Below are 24,611 nucleotides of genomic sequence, written 5' to 3'. Positions count from 1 at the left end.
TCTAGGTAATGCAATCAAACACACCTTTAGAGTGTTTGATTACACACATTTATCATGAAAAATATGTAATTATTATACATTTTCTATGGAAAACAATCAAACACTCTTAGAGTGTGTTTGATTGTACGTATTTACCATGGAAAATATGTAATTATTACATATTTTCTATAAAAAACAATCAAACTCTTAACTTTTTTGTGAAAAAATATATATGGTACAATTATTTAAAACTTCTTTCCATGGAATTCATTTTCTTGGGTGGGGGTGATTTTTGTTTTCTAGACAATATTATCTAGAATTAAATTCTAGATAATGCAATCAAACACACCTTTAATTTTTCTATGAAAAAATATGTATGGTACAAGCATTTAAAGTTTCTTTTCATGGAATTCATTTTCTAAGGGGATGGGGTGGTTTTTGTTTTCTAGACAATATTACCTAAAATTAAATTCTAGGTAATGCAATCAAAATTTATAACATTTAGTTAGAAAATAAAATATTTTTTAACTTGCATGGAAAATAAAAAACACCTCCCCTAGATGAAATTTTTCATGAAAAAGATGTCAAAATATGTTTTAATAGTTGTACTATGGAATTAAATTCCACGGAAAAAGTAATGTATCAAACAACAAAGATGAAATTCAATTCTTTAGATGAGACATTTTTCATGGACTTTTCATACTATTAAACACACCTTCCGGTTACAGTTGCTTTTTCAAAGCTATTTTTGTTTTTGATTTAGGGATTTTAGCTTTTATGAAAAATGAAAATCTAAAAGGTGTTTGAGCATTTTATCAAAACATATTTTTCTTTGGTCTTATAACTGAAAACTAAAAATGAAAGGCCTACCAAATGGCTACACCCCATTTTCTTTCTTTATTATTAAATTAGTGAAACAAAACCAAAATAAGTACTAAAAAAACAGTAAAGTTATTGAAATTCAGATAATCAAATCAATGAAAAGAAACATAAAACCCCTACAACTAAACTAATTCAGATACAGAGACTTTTTACTTTTTGCCATGAGCATGTTATGTTTGCAATTTCTCCTTTGGCTTTGGACTTCAGAGAAAGACAAGAGGCTGCAGCTACAATTAAATTAGCAAGATACATCTCAAACTTCAAAGTATAAAAAGGGGGATAGAAAACAAAAATAAAAAACCTATCAGTACAAAAGACAATTCGCCCCATACAGTGTAATGTACAAATACAGCCCACCACCTTCACTTCCTTGATCTCTTCTTTGGCTGTCTGGAAGCTGAAGTCTCGGCATCACCGCCTTCCCTACCTCGTTTCCCTGCAACTCCAGGCTGCGGGTGAGGTGGAGCTGCAGCCCTCTTTGGCGGCCGACCAACACTTCGCTTTGCCGGGCTTTCTTGTTCCTTCACTTGCCTGCCCCCGGCAGCCCTCCTAGAAGCCTGCTCTTTCTTCCCGTTACCCTTGCCATTGCTGCTAGCCTTCTGATCACCGGCTCCTCCTCCTCTGCTATTGTTGGAACTAATAGCCGAGGTCTTTAATGTATCGAGCAAAGATCCGTTGTTTGTGGACGAGCCTCGCTTCATTCTGTTCAAGAAGTTAGCCGCACTTCTTTTCTTTGCACCTGCCACAGTGGTGGTGTTCCTCTCACTTTTTGCCTCTGAACGCTCGGTTGAAGACCCGCCCTTCCCTTGGTTTTGACTGGAAACATTTTCTGAATTCTTTTCGGGATTGGCCTGATTCTTGCCCCCATTTTTCTTTGAGCTTCCCGGACCTGAAGCAAATCTGTCTCTAGTTCTTTTCTTTGTGACTCTATTTTCTTCTGTGTTCTTCGAGGTTTTACTAGGTTGCTTCCAATCTAAAATCGGTTTCTCTTCAAGCAATGCTGCTTTTTGTTCCCTCTTTCTATCTGCTGCTCCCAATGATGATCCCGATGCTTTAGCAATTGAACTGCGCTTCCGGCAAACTATAATCGGATTGGAAATCTTTGGCTTCAGTAGTAAGGAATCACTTGGTTCAGGGTCTGGCTTTGAGGAAAGGGGTAAAGGTGGCAATGAAGTTTGTTCTCCAGCTGACAATTCCAACTTGGGTGTCCTCTGGATCATCTCTTTGGAAATAAGTTGTCGAAGCTCAATAGCTGCAACAGATTCTCGGGACTTTTTGCCAAAGAAAATGATTGCATTGTTGAAGAGCAGCAGCATATCACGAAAGAACTTCTTGTTGCAACCTGAGTAGCAACCTTCCTCAATCCTCATTCGGATAGTTTCAAGATCCATATGTTGTCGAATCAAGTTCTTGTACTCTGGCGTTTCCTGCAAGGTTCAGAAGGAAATATATCAAGTGACTTTAATTTTAATCAAATGCCCTAAAATTCTGTCGACAACAAAATGGTTTGCTAACCAATTAACAATTAGCTGTAATTTATGCTTGCCTACCTGTAATATTTAAACTGTGAAAGCTATCCAAAGTGCACATTTGAAGCCAGATAAATTACGCAAACATTATCCACTCAACTAGAAATCTTAATGCATATAAAAAGATCATCCTAGCACATGGAAAGATGAAATATTCAGCACCATAGTCTTGTTCATATCAAATGCACACCTTCAGATGAGAAGTTAGGCAATAACTAGCACCCTGACCACACTGATTCCTGAGTTTTTTTTTTTTTAATTTTTTTTCTTCATCCTTCTTCCCCCTGTACTCTCCAACATTTTGGAACAGGAATGAATGATTGATATAAGTCCAAAGGAGCTGCAACCAACACCTGCTAGCTACCTGGACCACAAGAAAACAGGTTGGGTGGGCTCATCAGGGGGGGGGGGCAGGCTTTTAAGTGCAGGGGGTATAACCATTGTGATGCAGCCAAATGCCATAATTAGATCACACACACCACGGAACTGAAATCAAGAGAAACAGAACACAGAGAATTGAGAACATGGTTCGGACTGAATACTACATTCAGGATACAGCAATGGAATAATCCAATAACTCAAGCGAGATAACAGTTTTTACACAAATAAAAGTTAAAACTGAAAACCCTTCTCAATGCTCTTACTCCGGATAACTGGTCAGTTGCACTAATGACTCTGTTTATCTGGCTGTAGCACTTATTCTATCTCTAATTCTATTAGGGATATGCCTATGTGTAGACAATATGGAACAATGTCGATGGGATTGGATCTCCTACCTTTATGTTTATACTTAATCACAATATTACTGAGAAACATTTTTTTTTTATCAAACTATCCTTACCAAATAAGTTCACCAATCTTCATTTTCTTTGACTTTGAGAGCTATCTAACACCAAACACAGCCCAAAATATGCAGGTTTTGAAAAGAAAATAGATGAGGATAGATCAAGCAAGCAAAGAAGAGGCAATGAGTGGTGCCGAACAAGAGGAAAGAAAAGGAGAGAAGGCAGAGCTTATTGGCAATACAAACATACTCAAGACTCAAGAGGATCATAGGAAGAGAATAAATAGGACCTAGGTAGCAATAATAATGGCAGAAGTTCATTTGATTAATTAATTATTAATTAGGTCATATGCATTTTTTTTATCATCTGGTTTAGAAGGTTACATATGGTGTTGAGTAAATCAAATAATCTCCCAGAAGTCGTAAACTTAATAAGAGATACTTTGTATAGAAATCAATAGCGGACAAGAGAATGCGGGTGTGGTTCCCACAGCCCTGAAATGTCAAAAACAGCAACAAAAAGGCTATCACCGGTGGCCATAACTACATGGTCCGAGAGTATGTGTCAATTAATTCACCAGCTAAGGAACACACAAGCAAAGGGACCCAGCCGCCATCAATGGAAAATACTCGAACAACCCTAGAAGCGTAGTAACATCAAAGAGTTGGCTGGGGCAGCAAAGTAATATCCAGTTCTAAGCCTGAAAACGTAAGCCCTCGTTGGTCAAATTACACGTGGTTTCCGCCAAAAAAAAAAAAAGTAAAAAAAAAAAAATCGATGGTTTTAACATATAAACTTACCGCACAAGTCCAACCATAAAGGAAATATAAATATTAACTTTCTAATCAGCTGCACAAAGTGAGAGGCTATTGATTTGGCAGCTACTTACCCTTCTATTCAATTTGACAACTAGCCCTCCACAAACACAACTCAGGTGGGGCATAATTTAATTATATCAAAAGAGATTTTAGTACCTAAGCTAACCAATTTTTATTTTATACCAAATTTGGTAATATATAACACCCAACTAAAATCTCAAATATTAATATCATTAAGTGGGGTAGTTACGTAAATACTCAACATCCGATCATGTCTGCCGGAGAATAAGAATATTATTATATATAAATATATATATATATAAATGTGATAATTTAATGTATTCAAATTGTAATAGCAAAGTCGGAGAATCAAAAGAATTTATTATTTTAACCAGACCCAAGAAAAAACAAATCAATTACATAAGCGCGGTTATAGTTGCGCCATTGGAAATTTTAGAAATACTTAAATTTTTTTTATTGTACTTCTAAAAGCTAGCAATTTAACAATTAAATAACCGAATAGAATACTAGTAATCCATTTACCTGGCTCTCGAGCCGGCGCTCAAAAACCGAGCCAAGCCTGTGAGACCGGACAATCTCAAGGATATCAACTAACGGTTGCGATTTAACGGAGATCACTTTCATGGCGGGAGATTGATCATCGTTTTCGGGTTCATCACCGCTGATGCAGCCGGAGCGCAGCTTATCGGACACTCCTTCCTTTCTCGATTTGCTCGCCGAGCTCTGCACGTCACTACTTTCCTTCGCCGTGGCCTCATCGCCGGCATGACCATCCTTCGACTCGGCCACCGATTCCCACAACTCGGCCACCGATTCCCACAACTCGGCCGAGTCCCTTGCTCCCCGGTCCGGTTCAGCCTTCACTGACTCCCGGACCGGCATCTTCTCTATACTATCCGAGCTACCGTTACACGAATTCTCGCCGACCGGTTTTGTTGAACCGCCGGCGAGGTCCTGAGCTTCCGGCTTTCGTTCTCCGGTCCGAATAGGTTCCGGTTCTTTGCCATCGTCTCCGGTTTTATAGGTCTCGCCCTTCGGATCTGTCGAGTTGGACTCGCTCACGGACTGGTTCTCTCGGTTGGATTCGTTGCCGGCGACCGGATCTCCGGCAACTGATCTCGGGGACAATTTATCAGGCTCACCGCGTTGTTCTCTTTTCTCTTCCTCATCTCTTTTTCTGTGCACATTTTTGTCCAGATCTGACTTCTCTCCGCCGTTGTCGCCTTTCCTCAGACTCTCTTCTCGTTCCTCGTTCAATCTCTTCACCTTCAGTTGCAGAGATCTGGCAACAAACACATCCAAATCGAAACGTTCATATACATATAGACATCGAGATAGGCACATATAGATTTTACAGATGTATGTAGGGCCGGCGATTGGAGGCTTTACACGATGGAGAGATCGCAGCGCTCAAGTTCGCGTCTGAGCTCGGCGACTCGGAGCTTTCTCAACTCGTCGAGCCAGGGGACGGCGTCGGCCTTGTTGTCATCACCGTCACGCGGTGATACGGTGCCGTTCTGGTGGGAGAATCGGCGCTTAAGATCCTGATATTTCTTTTTACAGTGGTCGGGGCTGAGGACAGCGGAGGCGGAGCTCCGCCGCTGAACCTCGCCGGCGACGGAGTCCCAACTGTTGGTACCGTAGCGGTGGACGGCGCAGGCGAGGAGGAGCTCCTCCCACGTCCCCCAAGGCGTCTCCGGTTCTCTATTCACCACTGTCGTTTCGTCCGTTTTGGCCATGAAAAGGGGGGGGGTATCGAGTTTTAAGTTTTTAAGTTGTTATATGCATTTCCTCCATATTTAGGGCTTCGTTTATCGTCTCTCTGTGTACGTTCGGCTCGGCTTGGTTATAAGGCTACCGATCGCGACCACGTAACCCAGTGTTGACGACGGCTCCCTGTTGAGCTTCGCTTTTACTAAAATACCCTTGGTTAGGTTACAATGCTTACTTCTTTTTTTTTTTTTTTTTTTAAATTTGCAACGATACTTTTCTATGCAATGACGAAACTGCCGTGGCCCTCCGGGTAGGAAATTGCAATCTAGTGTAGATAGAAACCTGAACTAAAGGGTCCAAGACTGAGAAAACCCGAAACGGCGACCCATCTGAAGGGTAGGCCCGCTCTGAACTCTGGGTACAAGCCCAGAGTTGAAAACCCACGTGAATATATATATATATATGTTTTCTCTCTAATAACATGAAAAATTAATACGACTTCATGATTTGTTGAAAAGTTAAAATTTTAAAGACTCAGACTTATTTAAAATTTTAAATAAATAAATTAAAACCTAAAATTTAGCACTTAAAACAAATTAAATGCTCTGAGTCACAAGATATAAAAATTAAATCAAAATATATTTATTAAACTAAATAAATAAAAATGAGTAGAGTTCTAAATCCCCCCGCAACCGCAAGCAGCTTTTAAGAAGAAGTTTATTGAACTGCTTTGAATCCTAATCCTATTGGCTATTGGCTGTTGGCTGTTGGCTATTCGTGCGTATGTACGGATACTTTTTTCGTAATTTTTTTTTGCAAAAAACATATGCATAATATTGAAGGGATAGCATGCATTATAATTATCTACTAGTGTGAAACAAAACAAGAAGAAGACCATAATAGTATTGGATTCAAAATTCGAATTGATGTTTAGTTAAGGGTAGGCCGTCAGATCGTGAAAAACGGCTTAATTGTCGTGGCAACTTGAAAATAGTTGATTTTGTGACTTGGTCCAATTTTAGAATATAGTGTCAGCGTCATGCTTTCGGCCACCACCAAGCAAGCAACAACAGGAGCTTCTGCTCCCTTTAAAGCATATAATAATAATAATAATAATTTGTGTTTTATTTGATGTAATTTATTTTCAGTATTCAGGGGGGGGGGGGGGGGGGGTACGTTGTTCTAAATTTACTTTTTTCATAAAGACTCTTCAAAATTCAAATGGGGTTATTTTTATGTTAAATTTAAAATTTATAAAATATTGAAAGTAAAATTGTAAGAATTGAATGAAAGCTCTCCTCTTGACTCTTATTTTTGGATAAGTGAGCCCCCTCAATTACTACTACTATGAAAATATATCCTCAATAATAACTTAATTGATGGAGTGGGGTCTTTGAAAAAAGATAAAAAAACTGTATTGGGTCTGCCTGCTTTATTTGCTATAATAGCAATAAAGGGAATGGGGATGAGAATAGGAATGGAATCATTGGCTCTATTGTTATATTTGTTACAGTCAGTAATTGAATCATCAATTAGAATTCTATTGCTATGTTTGGTATGTTAAAATTTATATCGAATAGAATAAAAATAAAAATAAAAATAAAACCTTTGTGACAAAAGTACCCTTAGTCTGAAAATAACCAAATATTATTTTTATTTTTTGGATGTTAGTAAAATATTATTTTGGGTGTTAAAAAAAAAAATTTTTCCTTTATTTGTGAGTTAATAAAATATTGTTTTATTTTTTTATCTAAGGATATTTTATAACTTTTGAAAAATAGGGAAGATAAAAAAAAATAATTGAATATATGTTTGGTTGAATGAAATTAGAATTCCATATAGATTCATTAATTCAATTAGGTAACCATTATCACCATATATATGATAGAAGTAAATACTATTTGTGATGTAGTGAAGTCCTCTTTAGTTTTTATAATAGACCGGTGGGCCTTTTGTATCTTAAATATGTCCAAAATAATCCTTTTGATATATTTCAAAATAGTTTTTAAATGTTCAAAAAGGCTCATTTTAATGTCTCCACCAGTGAGATTTTTTTTTTTCTATTGTATTATAAAATTATTTATTGTTATTAGATATTAGAATAAATTTTAAATACAAATAAAAAATAATTTGACAATTTTTATTTTATTTTTAAATATGTTAAAATAAACATAAACATAAAAATAAAATACAAAATTAATTTTGAAATTCAAAACTAACCAATGTTGTTTTAAGACTAGTAAATGAATAAAAAATGATAGTTTTTAACATGGATAATTTTTTAATTTTAATAAAAATAAAAAATAACATTTTTTTTTAATTTAAACAACCCCCCTTACTCACAATTTAAATAATCCCCACTCATCCACAATCATGGATAAAAGGGATTTTTTTTTTTATTATTCTTTCTATATCTAATGGATGCCCAAAAATGTTTCAAGAGTAGTGTGAATTGGATTTATGAAAAATTGAATGTCCTTAGTAAAAGTCAGTTGGTGATAATTTGAGATATGATATTTTTTTTTCAAGATATGCAAGTAATAAATAATATCATAAAAATACAAGTTTTATAGAAATTCGGTTATAAGGGTCTTCTTTCTCTCTCTTCAAGATATGACGTAATTGAGGGTACGAATATCAGGAGCCGCGCAAGGACGATTATCTGAAGATGCCTCTTAAAATGTTTAAATGAAAAACAATCTCTAACCTTTGTTCATAAACTAGTAACTTCCATTATAACCCTAATCTTTATACAAAAGCTAATAAATATTAATTACAATCTTACAAAGAAAACAACCTCTTGATGCAAATAATTTAAATCTCACAAAAATCTTAATAGAAAACTTACAAAGCATTAATTTGACAATAATGATGCTAAATGAACTCAACCATAAATATTCAACCTTCAACACTCCTCTTTGCTTCAACACAATAGTTCACTTCTATTCTCAAATTTTCTATGTTTTGGTTTGAACAAAAATGAAGGTTTCTTCTATACAATTTCTTCAACTAGTTAGTAGAGACAAAAGTGATGGTGGTTGGACATCTTTAGTAAGTACTCCTTTATATTATAAGCCATCAGATGTAATGAATAAAGTTAAGATAAATCCTGTAAAAATAATATTTAAATGTAATATTATCTTTAGAAAATAAAAACTCTCAAGTCAACATAGATTAAGATAATAATTGTTACATAAATTAGCAAAAATGACACAAAATCTAAAATAACAAAACTAGGAAATGCTTACAAGCTTTTTACTTTTTGAAACTTTAAGATATAAGACAAAATAATAAGTAAGAATGAAAAAATATTTAAAGATTAGATGTAGATATTTGGTTCAAATATCTATAAAATGGTTGTTCTTGAATGAATTTGTAATTCTCGTGACAATATTTAAACATCTAAGGGTACCTTTTCAGATGTCTATAAGATGTTTCAAAGGTTTTAACAAATTTGGTATAAAAATCTAAACAAACTTTAGAAACAAAAAATACTTACTAGTTAATCTTTAGACATTTATACCCATTGATTTTCTGCACGAAACCTTAGGAATTAGGATGCATTTTGGAAATGTTTTAGACTTTTGTAACATGAATCTCAATCGTTTGTATAAAGTCTTTACTTAGAGACACATATTGGAAGTGTTTTGAACTCTTGTATCTTCTTATTTAGATGTTTGAATAAAGATTTTGAGATTAGTTGTATTTTGAATAAAATTTGGACATATGAGTATGAGTTTCAGACATTTTGTACGACAATTCAAATAAGATAATATTTTTAGAATTGATTTAGACGTCCGGTTGCTCTTCTTTAGATGTTTGAATTATCATCAACATTCGAATATCACAATTTAGTTCTTTGAATTTTTTAAAATTGTTTAAGACATAACTTAGCATTGTGTATTTTATTTTTTGTGTTGTAAACTACTTTTGTTATTATCAAAATTAAACTATTCAAGATCAACACTAACTTTTATACTATTTTATTATACAATTATTATATATTAGAATAAATTTAAAACACAAACAAGAAATTAATTTAAAATTGAAATTATCCCATATTCAAATTGTATATATATCTAACTTTTTTTCTATTTCACTATACAATTTTTTAGTATTATTATATATTACAATTAACTTAAAATTAGAATTATCCCATGTTCAATCTATTTTCTCTATATCTATTTTTTAATTTTATTATACAATTATTATTATTATTATTACATATTATAATAAACATAAAATACAAACAAGAACTTAATTTGAAATTAAAATCATCCCATCTTCGTATTTTTTTGACCAAAGAGTTTTTTATATATGGGTATTATAAACATTTTTTATTGTATTATTCAATTATTTATTGTATATTATTGATTAAAAATGTTATTTTATATATTGAAAAGAATGTTTATTTGGCATCTATATTCCTACAAATTTTGAAATAAGAAAGCATATCCATATTTCAAAATTATGCAAAAAAATATATTGGACTTTTCAAGACAAGAACAGAAAAATAAAATAATTTTTGAGTCATGTTCTCAAATTTTTTTTTTTTTTTTTTTGCTTTTGAATTTAAAACTGGGTCATGTTATCTTTTGATTTTTTTGATAAATTATAATTTATTTTTATCATATTTAAAAAAAATGCATTTTTCATTTATAATTAGTTGTCATATTTGTATGCTTTGTTTGTTTTAAAAAAGTAAAAAATTAAAATTTGAATTTTTCATCCCAGGATGGTAAACAGAAATAATTTCTCTTTGTTAATTTTTCTAAATTTTCTCATTTTTAAAAATCTTAATTTAGAATCTTTCCTTAATATTAATATTTTTTATGATTTTGTTAATAAATTATATGTATAACTAGGTAAAATTTTCAAAATATTTTGTTGATTAGTGCATAGATAATTAATTAATTTTGAAAATATATATTAATTAAAATTTATATAATTTTATAAAATTAAATAGTAAAAAAATCAATTAAAAATTCCCATGCATGGCATGAGCATTATCACTTTTTTGTTTCTTTTGGTTAAGTGGGTTACCTTTATATTTATAATACACTAACATAATAAAATATAAATATATTCATTTGATAACGTTATCGAAATAGTAAGAGCCGAAATCAACCCATTGTAGAGGACTCAAAATTAAAGCATAGACCCAACCTAATGGGAGAAAAGGCCCAAGTTAAGGCGTCAATCCAACCCATTTGGAGAGAACCCAAGCTAAGCTTATAAACATTAATAGCATCTCTTCTTCTTTTACATTTATAGCATCATATACTTTATCCCATGACTGTCTCACCTATTTTGATTTGAGTGTTAAAGAGAGTCACCACCTCCATAACTTCTTATTTTGCAAGTTTAATAAAAAGTCACATTCGTTTTGATCAGTCCAGCATTCTCCAACAACTTAAAAGGCATTGATGATGCATTTTTCCAAATCATCATATATATATTAGTTAATACATATTGATCAAGAATACACCTTCTACCCATTTATCTGTGTGTGTGGGTATTTCTTTACCCATTTGTACTCTCCATATTGGATAAAAATAAACACTTTTTTACTGTTTTATAAAACTGAAAACAATAAAGAAAATATGGCCTTAGTTTCTCTAATATTTTTTTTTTTTTTTTACATGCAAGATTAACTCATTTATTTAATGGAGATCAAGAGGTAGAGTATTAATTTATAAGTAAATTAAGTTGTAAAAACAACGAAAATATAATATGTGATCGCATGATTCAATTTTCTCTCTATAAAATCATTAGAAAAGTTATGGTTTAAAGATAGGAGAATAATATGATCAAATAGTAAGGGAGAAGACAATGGATACAATTTGAAGATCAGTGCTATGTTACTTTTTCATTGAATGCCTTATTATATGCCTAGCGAAAAAGGAAAAAGATGCTTTTGACTTAATTTCATCAAGATCAAGTATATATATATTATGAGGGTATAATTTAATATAAGATATATCTTATATGTTTCACTAACAAGAATTAATTATTTGACACAAAATAAAAATATAAGATCCAGGAGACAATTGAAGTGTCTCGATCGATGCACTTCAATTGACTCAACCCTTAACGTAGATTAACTAAATTTGGTGTTCGAAATAACTTAAACTTTTCTAGTGTTCTTCGATTGACTAAACATAGTACTTGATCAAATTTGTACAATACGGGAACCTATCATTCTATTTAACTTAAATCAACCAAAGTAATATCTTGGGTCCACCAAGCTTGGACCTAACATTCTAGCTATGGTTGGTCAATTGAACTCCTTAGGTTGATTCAAAAATGTTTTAAACTTTTGATAAAAATACTAAAACAAAAACTTTTATATTTTATGTAAAAATAAATTACAATTTTTGTTATTATTAAAGTATTTAGTGTCGAGTTTATATTTTATTTTTGTTATTATCAAAATAATAATTATACCTTGAAATTAACAAGTTCAATTTGGACCCATCTTGACTATCTTCAATTTCTTATTAAGAATGATCATTTTTGTCAAATTTTAATTAAATATTTGAAGAAAAAAATTAATAAATTATATTGATGGAGTAGAATATACCTTATCCAATAATAGACTAAATATAATATGGTATGAGTACAAATATCGACATAAAAGAAAGTACAACCAATCAGTAGCTAATCCTACACAGAAAATCATGTTTAAGATGTCACTTTCCAATTTGAATGTATATGGTTGCATCAATGTCTCTTACAACAATTCAATAGCTGACTACACAAAAAATCATGTTTAAGATGTCAGTTTCCAATTTGAATATATATATGGTTGCATCAATATCTCTTAAAATCATTTAATGATGTCATTATCTTATAAGAAGCTTCTTAATTAGCTTATTTATTCTTTTATTTTTAGAGCTAACAGCGTAAAAAAATTAAACCTTTTCACTTTTTTACAATTTTATCTAAACGTTTTAGTTTTGGCAATAACGTCCGATTTGGTCAATTGATTATAATTTTAGCCACAACTCAAATTCGATTCAAGAGATGTGTGCACTTGTTGACGTGGCACGCTACTTTTATATATATATATATATATATATATATAAAGAGAAGAAAGGCTGTAATATCCCAAATTTGAAAATAAATAATAATTATTCAAATCAGTGTTTAAGGACATTAATGAATATTCAAAAATTTAAGAGGAAATATTTATTTAGGTAGTTTTGAGAAAATAAGGGATTAAAGATACTTAATTAAATTATTAGAACTAGTTAATAAATAAAGATATTAATATAATAATTAATATATTGTATGGGATAAATTTAAATAATAATAATAAAATAAGGCAAGTGAAGGAATCTTGAAGTGAAGTGGCTAATTATGCGTATATGTGATGATATACTGTGTTAATAGCAAATATTAATTTAAGTTTATACCTATTATGCTAATATCTTATTATATTAATTTAGTAAACATATTATGTGTGTGGAAAAAATCAAGGGAAATGGAAATGAGGATATTTCCATGAGCTGCCACCTCAATTAATGCATGTGTGTGCGTGTCCCTAGTAGGTGAAAATCAAACGGCTGGGAAGAGATGAGGGAGAAAAGACAATTGAAAGCAAAAAATTGGCAGGAGGCCATGATTACGTCTGGGGAGAGTGAAATGGGATAGAGACTTAGCCTCCAAGGTTTCAATTGCATGCTATATACATGACTATATGAATCAATATTTAATTGTTAGCATAATATATTATTAAAGAGGATTGAGATTGAGGCAGTGGAGTCGGCAGAAACTTAAGAGCATATATATATATATATGCTAGTTTTGCAAAGCTATGATATATATATATATATATATAACTAACAGTGAGCTTGATGGGTTAGGAAGCTGCCATGGCCGACGAGGAGCAGCCGCGGCTTGAAGAAGTCGCGGCCATGGCGACGTGAAGCAGCGGCAGTCGGGGCGGCGCGGGTGGCGCTCGGTGATGGCCGGAGGCAGGCCCGGCGACCAGCGGAGGGCCGGACAGAGAAGGCCGGCCGCAGCCATGCGTGGTTGCAGGCGGCCGGATGCGTGGGAGGAGAAGAAGGAGGTAGCAGCGCGGGGAAGAAGAAGAAGAAGAAGAAAGGAAGAAGAGGAAAATGAAGAAGAAAAGAAGAAGAATGAAAGGAAAGGAGAAGAAGAAATGGAGTTGCAGGCACGGGTGAAGAAGAAGAAGAAGAAGAAGAAGAAGAAGAAGAAGAAGAGGAGGAAGAAAATAAAGAAAAAAATAAAGGAATTTTGGGATTTTTCGACAAGGGAAGTGATCAAGTACATGGGTAAAAATTTGTCGAAGCATGTTACGTTTAAATTATAAATTTTACGCGATTAAAATTAATTAATTTGAGTCCCGATTGTGTTATTTGCTAGGAAATGATTTAATTTGCATCGGGAGCTCGAGTGAGGTCGGAATCAGCTAATTTCAGGCAAGTTCCAATCCCTTTCCTCGTATTCTTTAATTCCCGTGAGAAACCCCGTGATTTCCTGTATTTTATCACCTCCCTTACTTTAATTCGGCACATTGCCTTATTGGTTGAACTATTATTCATTTGTTTTAATTTAAATTAAATCTGAGGCTTCTATAATTTTATTCGTTGTGAGCCTAAGGGGGTTTGTACCGCCCCCATTCCTTTCGGAATGATGCTGAACCCAGTTAGGGAACTAGGTTCCTAGTCGTGCGGTTTTTATTACAGTTTTTCTCGGATTTATTTATGATTTGGTTAGAGCTATTGAGCAGTGGGGCAGGGGTCAACCGTTTGGTGACGTTGGGGTAGACTATGGTACGGCCCTGATGTGGACCGTCGGGTGGACACCCCTAGTCACTGGCCGTTGACCGGTGCCGAGCATTGCTGAGTAACTCTGCCGGTATGTGATTTATTGTATGAGTAGATGCATTGTATTACTGTTCATGATTTGGTATGCACATGGGTATGGGATGCATGTTGGGATATTCATTTATTGAGTATGCTTGGACACGGACATTCTAGCTTGGTTAGGTTGCATCCAGCGCGGCATATGCATGGCGTGTGGTTTACTATGTGGGCGGAGCATGGCCTGATGCCTGGATATATGGGCGCCTTGTATCACGTTGATGCTCACTACGCCATTGCATTTCTATGTGCATTGCATGGATACTGATAGTATTTAGTTCTCGGACGGGAGTACCGTTCCGAGGGAGCCTATGGCTCGGTTGTCGGGAGTACCGACGGATACAGGTGACGGGAGTACCGGCCTGGGACAGCGCGCGCAGGTTTGTTGCAGATATTTGTTGCCTTTCAGGGCAGCGGCAGGTTGGTATGGGACTTGGGTGCCGTGTGTCTTGTGTGGGCCCCAAGGACCGATATGTGCTTTTATTTTGTTATGCTATTGAGCTGTTGTGTTGTAGTGTCTCATGGCTTGTGTGTACCTGGGGGTTTATTCTGGGGTGAGATTTCTGGTTTTGAGTAGCCTTATGCCTTTTCTTCCTTGTGCTTGCTGAGTCTCTCGACTCACCTTGCTTTCCATCATTCCAGGTAGTGGCGGCGTGAGCCACGGCAAGGGAGTCAGCTTTAACGGCAGAGTCGGTGTGGTGTACAGGCAGTCTCGTCAATCCCTATCCACTCTGATGTCTAAGTAGAATTTACTCTATTATTTCGTACTGTGCCAGGTGTTTTCTCGAGTCTTGTGTATGTCGGCACAGGAGTTTGTATTTATTTATTTATCTTGTGACTGCTGTGTTAGCGGGGTACCCATAGTGCATGCATGTCTTGAGCTTTGCTTCCGCTGTTCTTATTTTTTTTTTGTGTATGCATGCCGGGGTGGTCTTTGTCTGGTGTTTATTACTTTTCTCCTCCCGTAGGTGCTCCCGTTCGGGTAGTCCGGGTGGTTGGGGATATCCGGGCGGGGGTGCTTACAATGTTGGTATCAGAGCGTAGTTGAGTCAGTTTTTGGGACGAGTTCCTGTACACCAAGGTTGTCGGGTAGAGTTAGGGGAGTTTTGGTGTGAATCGAATAGAGTCTGGTTGCGTCACGTTGAGTTGCTAATTCGTGGGAAAGATGGTGTCTTAATTTATATTTGCGCAAGGGTGATAAGTGCACGTTAGGATGGGACCGTGAGGTGGTATAAATGAGATTTATTTAGGACTTGTGCCTGCCCTAAGTGTTTGGGTAAGAGTTGTTTTAGCAAGGGATTGACCCTGCAATTGAGCCGGGTAGCCTTGAGGAATAAATGTCTTCTCTCCCGAGCAGATGATTTGTCGGGCTAACTCTGAGGTGTTTTTAAAGAGGTCTGAAGTTCCTTGGTCTCACCAGGTGTTGTCGACGCCCTATTAAGGCTTGTGTTAATCTCATGAGAGATGATGTCGTGGTAGAATGTGATCTGGAGGTTCATGATTGAATTTTGCCAGGAGTGGTACGGGAAGGTCCCACATGGTGGAAAATGTGCTATAGGAGTCCAATGGTTACTAGTAGATCTGTAAGTACCGAGATGTGTATAGGGTGTACTGAGATGGGAAACTGAAGGTTGGGTAGTGCGGTAGCTCGTGTGTAACAGTTAAATTGTCTGTACTTATTTAGTCGAGAGATGTGTTATATGATGAGGTATGGAGGTAAATTGAGGTTCTGAGGGGTTTGCATTTCCTTGGAGGTTTAGGGCAGCAACCCTAAGTTTTAATCGATTTTGGATGGATAACTCGGAACACTAATACAAAGTCCAAAAAAAGATCTGTGATGAGAATTCACTGAAAGACTATTATGGAATTGAGGACTTGGCTTTTACAGTGGTTATGCTGTTTGGAGATTTGGCATTACTACCTGGCTAGGGTATAGGTGTTTAGTTCTCACAGGTGGAGCGGAGTTCAGGTGACGCCGCGATTGGCGTGTCGAAAGACTAAGGCTGTGAGATTCTGTAATAAATAGGGTAAAGCAAAGATGATAGTAGACATTTTGGATCGCTGTGGAGCATCTGTGATAAAGTGAATTAGGAATAAGAAGACCCCTCTAAGATTATTGTTGTGGGAGATACCCAGGTGTATGGCCAAGGCCGAAATTGGATATAGGGTTAAGTAACTGTTGGTTTTGCTGCAAGGATAGTAGTTGCTATGAGTACGTGCGGTGCTAATCACAGACCACATGCCCTAGGGTCGGTTATTGACGAGTGAGGAGATGAGACTCCTTTGGTGCTGGTCAAGTGGTACATCGGCAAAAACATGAGATGGTATTATGCAGCCAAAAGAATGCTTAACCCACTTCAGTTACTTTTCGTGGTTGATGAGACTTATAAGATGCCTTGGAGATTAGATAGTTACTGACACGGTGAGGTGCTTTCAGCTAGTAGGCTTTACAGAGGTGGAAAATGGTTTTAAAGCTTATGTTCTAGTAGCCTATTGAGTCTTTGAGGAGTGCCAATTCCTTTAAGGAGGGGAGATCTGGTGACATTTTAGATCTCGAGATATGTTGAGTAGAGAGCGTATAATCTTTGATAGTCTTGATTAGATGGCTACCAATATTTATTGATGGGATCCTGAGCATTCGCAGCAAATTGTGGGAGAAAGTACTGTCGAGAAAATGCAGTGTACCTGATTACGAATCAATTGAAAAAAAAAATCAGACTAAAGGATATTGCTGTTGAATCCTTGATTGAGTATGTGGTATCGTCTCCGTGTCCCTATGCTTCGTAGGTACGTGGCAGGTCCCAATCACATTACCGAGACCTAGCCTCTCGTCATGCAAGATGATGGTTCCATTCTTGTCACTATCGGTTGTATCTGGAATTAGTTGCATTTGCATAGAGCCTGATCTTGCGAGTCAGTTTATCATTGAGATTGAATATCTCTAAATTTTGAGCTCTTATTTAGGTTGATATGTGGTTGAGATAGTACCAAACGGAAGTGTGATGAGAACGTGAGATAGCTTTAGAGGCAGTGGGACTAGGATATGATAATAGGAAAACCTTGTTGCTTTGAGTAATATGATTGATGATATTTCTTAAGCTAGTTAAGGTATTAGTGATCATATCGTGGCCCTATTGAGGTGATGGATTAGGGAAGTGTGCTAGTATATTAAGTCAAACCGGATGTGTAGTAGACTTTGACTTGGGAGAACTGGAAAATAATGATATGGAAGGTCTCGAAAAATATGCTAAGTAATATCGTGAGAATTGTGAGTGTATTTTGAAGACATAGATTGAGCGCGAATTTCGAGGACGAAATTCTATAAGGAGGGGAGAATTGTAATATCCCAAATTTGAAAATAAATAATAATTATTCAAATCAGTGTTTAAGGACATTAATGAATATTCAAAAATTTAAGAGGAAATATTTATTTAGGTAGTTTTGAGAAAATAAGGGATTAAAGATACTTAATTAAATTATTAGAACTAGTTAATAAATAAAGATATTAATATAATAATTAATATATTGTATGGGATAAATTTAAATAATAATAATAAAATAAGGCAAGTGAAGGAATCTTGAAGTGAAGTGGCTAATGTGCGTATATGTGATGATATACTGTGTTAATAGCAAATATTAATTTAAGTTTATACCTATTATGCTAATATCTTATTATATTAATTTAGTAAACATATTATGTGTGTGGAAAAAATCAAGGGAAATGGAAATGAGGATATTTCCATGAGCTGCCACCTCAATTAATGCATGTGTGTGCGTGTCCCTAGTAGGTGAAAATCAAACGGCTGGGAAGAGATGAGGGAGAAAAGACAATTGAAAGCAAAAATTGGCAGGAGGCCATGATTACGTCTGGGGAGAGTGAAATGGGATAGAGACTTAGCCTCCAAGGTTTCAATTGCATGCTATATACATGAGTATATGAATCAATATTTAATTGTTAGCATAATATATTATTAAAGAGGATTGAGATTGAGGCAGTGGAGTCGGCAGAAACTTAAGAGCATATATATATATGCTAGTTTTGTAAAGCTATGATAATATATATATAACTAACAGTGAGCTTGATGGGTTAGGAAGCTGCCATGGCCGACGAGGAGCAGCCGCGGCTTGAAGAAGTCGCGGCCATGGCGACGTGAAGCAGCGACAGTCGGGGCGGCGCGGTGGCGCGCGGTGATGGCCGGAGGCAGGCCCGGCGACCAGCGGAGGGCCAGACAGAGAAGGCCGGCCGCAGCCATGCGTGGTTGCAGGCGGCCGGATGCGTGGGAGGAGAAGAAGGAGGCAGCAGCGCGGGGAAGAAGAAGAAGAAGAAGAAAGGAAGAAGAGGAAAATGAAGAAGAAAAGAAGAAGAATGAAAGGAAAGGAGAAGAAGAAATGGAGTTGCAGGCGCGGGTGAAGCAGGGAAGAAGAAGAAGAAGAAGAAGAAGAAGAAGAAGAAGAAGAAGAAGAAGAAGAGGAAGAAAATAAAGAAAAAAATAAAGGAATTTTGGGATTTTTCGACAAGGGAAGTGATCAGGTACATGGGTAAAAATTTGTAGAAGCATGTTACGTTTAAATTATAAATTTTACGCGATTAAAATTAATTAATTTGAGTCCCGATTGTGTTATTTGCTAGGAAATGATTTAATTTGCATCGGAGCTCGAGTGAGGTCGGAATCAGCTAATTTCAGGCAAGTTCCAATCCCTTTCCTCGTATTCTTTAATTCCCGTGAGAAACCCCGTGATTTCCTGTATTTTATCACCTCCCTTACTTTAATTCGGCACATTGCCTTATTGGTTGAACTATTATTCATTTGTTTTAATTTAAATTAAATCTGAGGCTTCTATAATTTTATTCGTTGTGAGCCTAAGGGGGTTTGTACCGCCCCATTCCTTTCGGAATGATGCTGAACCCAGTTAGGGAACTAGGTTCCTAGTCGTGCGGGTTTTATTTACAGTTTTTCTCGGATTTATTTATGATTTGGTTAGAGCTATTGAGCAGTGGGGCAGGGGTCAACCGTTTGGTGACGTTGGGGTAGACTATGGTACGGCCCTGATGTGGACCGTCGGGTGGACACCCCTAGTCACTGGCCGTTGACCGGTGCCGAGCATTGCTGAGTAACTCTGCCGGTATGTGATTTATTGTATGAGTAGATGCATTGTATTACTGTTCATGATTTGGTATGCACATGGGTATGGGATGCATGTTGGGATATTCATTTATTGAGTATGCTTGGACACGGACATTCTAGCTTGGTTAGGTTGCATCCAGCGCGGCATATGCATGGCGTGTGTGGTTTACTATGTGGGCGGAGCATGGCCTGATGCCTGGATGTATGGGCGCCTTGTATCACGTTGATGCTCACTACGCCATTGCATTTCTATGTGCATTGCATGGATACTGATAGTATTTAGTTCTCGGACGGGAGTACCGTTCCGAGGGAGCCTATGGCTCGGTTGTCGGGAGTACCGACGGATACAGGTGACGGGAGTACCGGCCTGGGACAGCGCGCGCAGGTTTGTTGCAGATATTTGTTGCCTTTCAGGGCAGCGGCAGGTTTGTATGGGACTTGGGTGCCGTGTGTCTTGTGTGGCCCCAAGGACCGATATGTGCTTTTATTTGTTATGCTATTGAGCTGTTGTGTTGTAGTGTCTCATGGCTTGTGTGTACCTGGGGGTTTATTCTGGGGTGAGATTTCTGGTTTTGAGTAGCCTTATGCCTTTTCTTCCTTGTGCTTGCTGAGTCTCTCGACTCACCTTGCTTTCCATCATTCCAGGTAGTGGCGGCGTGAGCCACGGCAAGGGAGTCAGCTTTAACGGCAGAGTCGGTGTGGTGTACAGGCAGTCTCGTCAATCCCTATCCACTCTGATGTCTAAGTAGAATTTACTCTATTATTTCGTACTGTGCCAGGTGTTTTCTCGAGTCTTGTGTATGTCGGCACAGGAGTTTGTATTTATTATTATTTATCTTGTGACCGCTGTGTTAGCGGGTACCCATAGTGCATGCATGTCTTGAGCTTTGCTTCCGCTGTTCTTATTTTTTTTTTTGTGTATGCATGCCGGGGTGGTCTTTGTCTGGTGTTTATTACTTTTCTCCTCCCGTAGGTGCTCCCGTTCGGGTAGTCCGGTGGTTGGGGATATCCGGGCGGGGGTGCTTACAAAGGCAATCAGAGGATGGAGACAGAGACGGGGACAATGATCGACAACGGCATTGAGTTGGAAGTGATGGCTGATCTAGAAGCTAGAGGTAGTATGAAGACCGATCTAGAAGCGATCTAAAATCTGAAAACTTGATGATTGATCGTTGACTTCAATAGAGCTGACAAAGGACATCATCAGCCGATAAGAACAAAGGATCGTTGGTTGCTTTCTATGAGGTGGCTGTGAACAGGAAGAAGCCTAAATCGATCATTGTCACCATGAGTAAGAAGTGGCTATGAGTAAGAGGAAGCCTAGATCAATTGTTGCTTCTAACTTCTAGATCGACCGTTGTCGTAGCCATTGTCATTCTCTTTCATTGCCATCCGACCCATCCTCGTCCTTCCCTTGCTTCGTTCTTGTCCTTCGCCTATTTCTTCTCTCTATGTATATATATAACATTTTTTTAAATTTTTTTCACGTGTATCAATATGGATTCATTCAAAATATTTTAAAATACAGATGACATGCCACGTCAACGAATACACACGTTTTTTAAATCAGATTCAGGTCATGATTAAGATTGTAACCAATTGACCAAATTGAGGGTCTATTACTAAAATTAAAATATTTAAATAAAATTACAAAAACACAAAAAAAATATTTGATTTTTTCGTGCTAATAGCCTTTATTATATATCTAAATTATTCAAGCAAAAATGTGCCCAAAGTCCAACCTTCCTTTTATATATATAAGAAAAATTTACACTGTTACCGCATTTTCCTACAAGCCCAAACTAAACAAATGTAATAGAAAAAGCAAAACATCGATATTCATGACCAAACTAACCCTTATCCATTTTATATGAAAAGAGAAAGACAATAACCCATAAACCAAAAATAAAGACATGACGTCATAAATGCTAGTCCATACACACTGGGGCTAGAGCCGCTGCAAAATCCGGCGACGCCGCGGAGTTTAAGCTCCGGCGTGGCCATTTTCCTGCTTTCAACTCGTTGTTGAGGTTGCCTTCCGATCCTCTTCCTCCAGGACCATCCAATGCTGATGATTTTTTGTTGCCATTGCTTCGCCGGTCGCCTCTCTCGGCTTCTCTATACTTGCCCGACTCACCGCCTTCTGCGGCGGCGCATAAGGGCAATTTTCCGACGGGCAGTTGCGACCTCAGGTCGTCCACGGCTTTCCTAAGCATCCCATTCTCCGCCTGGATAACTTCCAACTGATGTTTCACAGCCAAACAAGTCTTTGCCACGTCATCGACATAAGGGGAATTTAACGCTGCGTGATGGCGCACCTTAGAGGAATCCTTTGAGGGATCGTCAGCCACGTGTTCGACGCTGATTTTGTTCATCACGAGGAGGGGGAGCTTGTCGATCGAAAATCCCAGCCGCCGGACCGCTTCTTCTCTCCTCCGCCGGGAATCTGAATCCCCAACGGAGATTCACCACGGCGCGGTTCAGCACCGGAAAGGTCGTCTTGGCGCTCGCCTCTGTACCTCTCAATAATCCACAAATCAGCCTCGCAGCCGACGACTCCGACTGCAAAGCCCTAATTTTCTCGTCGGAGAACAGCCCGCTCTTCACTGCCGGCGACTCCACCACTTCAATCGATCCGTCGTCGTCGGATACCGCTCCGCTCGCCTTCGCCCTCACAGTCTTAACGAACTCGGACGACTGAGAACTTCTTGATGCAGAAATCGCCGAACTTAGGCTTGAAGTGAACGAAGAAGCTAGGGTTTTGGTTCCCGATCAAATTGAACTCAGCGCTCATAGTCATCGGGCTCGAAATCGGCGATCCGAAGTGGCCAATCCCGGTCTTGAACACGAGAGAGAACGGATTCAACGAATCGTTGGGGCGGTAGGCGAGCTTCAGAGAAGGGCCGGAGTCGAAGAACGTGCCGAGATTCAACGACAGTTCTTTGGACTCCCCCGAAACGACGCCGGACTGGAAGGGGAGGCCGAGAATGCTGAGAGGGACTTTGGCTCGCAACAGCGGCTTCTGGTCTTCACGGAACTTGATTGAAGCCTTCATCATTCCCGCTCCGAAAACCAATAATCCGATGGATTTGATTTGAAAGTGATTGGGGATTGGGTGTTTGGATTCCTGTCCGGAACAATGGGTATTTATAGTGCGAAAATTGTAGATTTTGAGTCTTGGGCGTTTGAATGAGGAAGAAGAAGAAGAAAGGCGCGCCGTCGCTGCTGGTGAGATCGACGGAGCTTCCGCTGGTTTTACTTTTAGCTGGCTGGGGTTGAGTTTGGCATTTTCCGGTACAGAAATGCCCTTCTAAACTCGTTAAATTACGGCCATGGGTAAGTGATAATGTGGGTTGTGGGTGGGGGCTATTTTCGTCAATTCAGGGAATGAGGCAGTGAGTTTTGTTAAGAGGTGGTGAAATATCAGCCGTTTAAAAGAATTTAAAATTCAAAATTTGAAGAGTGGAGGGGTCTTTTGAGTTTTTCCTCCTTTTTTTCGGGGGGTTTAAATTTTTATTTATTATTTTAACAAAACAAAACATAAACAATTGCAGCTTAGCACTGTTGTCTGTTGATTTGATTTTTATTATAACGCTTGTTTGTTTCTATCACTCCTTTTATGTTCAAGTATTGCTTTGGTTTACAGTGGACTTCTTACCTTAATTTATGCAAAGACTAAAGAGTGCTCATGCTTATGCTTATGCGAGATCTCACAGTCTTTTATCTTTTTCTCGAAACAGAACAAGTAATTTTTGATATATTCAAAATAAATTTTTTTACCTGTATATGGACTTTTTTTTGCTAAGCAGGTGCTAATTAATTATTGGATAGGAAAAGTAGGTGCTAAATATATTTGTCATGATTCCTTTGTGTGGCTTCTCTTTTGTCTCACGTGTCAATCACTAAACTTGATTAGAGTTCATTTTGAGTTTTAAATGAACTCAAATTTAACTCAATCATGAGTTTATCATTTTAAATTTAGAATTAAACCAATCAACTCAAATCTAAATTGGATATAATTGAGCATGCAATTGGGTCTCCGTGGGTGCCAATACTTACATAGCCATACTAACAATTATTTTTATATATTACAAAATGTGTAAGTAACAAAATTATACAGCTCTTTTGGAGCTAAAATGTATATAAAAAATTCATATTGTCCTACTTATTTGTACATAATTAGCAAATTGACATACCAAAAATACCAAAAAAAAAATTAAAAAAATCCCTCCTTTGAAATAAAATGAAAAAATTGAGGAGATCTTGTCCATAGACCCAAATCAATGCCAACTAAGTCTAGTTTTATTGGGACCCAAACTCAAAAAAAAGAAAAAAAGAAAAATCCAAATAGACTATCTTAAATAACCTCAGTTCGGATTGATCCCCAAATCTACCAAAATCCATAAAAATTTTAGAAGACCATTAGTGGCATCTGGTAATGAATAACTCGCAGGAAATGATACAATAAACACAGCAATAAAATCAATTGCTACGAAAATACGCAATTTATCCTCACTTCAAAATAGTACAACACCCAACCGATCTATCCTCCAATGATAAAAAGAGTCATTTAAAACACAAGAGGGGGAAAGGACATTTACTTATTTTTGCTAATGACGTTACAACAGAACAGAAGCCGCTTGATACGGAATAGTACTTGAATTGTCTCACTACTTCTAGTTGTCTTTAGGAATGTCGAGATCTGCAAATACTGGGCTATCGACTCCAACTCCCATCGCATTCAGGCCGTTGTCCACGTATACAATAGCGCCAGTGATTGCAGAAGCCAGTGGCGACGCAAGGAAGGCGGCCGTGTTTTCTACTTCCTCTGTTCCATTCATTTCTCAGGCTCAGAAGTTGAAAATAG

The 24,611-nt window shown here is 37.0% G+C and overlaps 2 protein-coding genes across 3 annotated transcripts in view; both read right to left on the bottom strand.

The window, feature by feature from the left end:
* Positions 1–911: 911 nt before the first annotated feature.
* On the bottom strand, positions 912–5,838 carry LOC127790427 (uncharacterized). 2 transcript variants are annotated; one of them, XM_052319945.1, is made up of 4 exons: positions 5,404–5,838; positions 4,537–5,296; positions 2,581–2,754; positions 912–2,288 (listed from the first exon to the last, which is right to left on the bottom strand). In XM_052319945.1, the coding sequence occupies exons 1-4, from the start codon at positions 5,751–5,753 to the stop codon at positions 1,224–1,226; spliced, it is 2,349 nt and encodes a 782-aa protein (XP_052175905.1). In that variant the 5' UTR covers positions 5,754–5,838; the 3' UTR covers positions 912–1,223. The 2 variants fall into 2 exon arrangements, with proteins under 2 accessions (XP_052175905.1, XP_052175906.1); XM_052319946.1 differs by lacking the exon at positions 2,581–2,754 and having other exon boundaries at positions 5,404–5,836.
* A 15,633-nt stretch (positions 5,839–21,471) lies between these two features.
* Positions 21,472–24,611, bottom strand: part of LOC127790414 (uncharacterized) — a 4,208-nt gene continuing 1,068 nt past the window's right edge. The window contains 1 exon segment of the mRNA XM_052319932.1: positions 21,472–22,062. Within this exon segment, the coding sequence (XP_052175892.1) occupies positions 21,673–22,062 (390 nt within the window). The 3' untranslated portion in view covers positions 21,472–21,672.

The sequence above is a fragment of the Diospyros lotus genome, chromosome 14 (assembly GCF_014633365.1).
Source record: "Diospyros lotus cultivar Yz01 chromosome 14, ASM1463336v1, whole genome shotgun sequence".
NCBI lineage: Eukaryota > Viridiplantae > Streptophyta > Magnoliopsida > Ericales > Ebenaceae > Diospyros > Diospyros lotus.
This window is presented reverse-complemented; position numbering and strand designations above follow the sequence as displayed.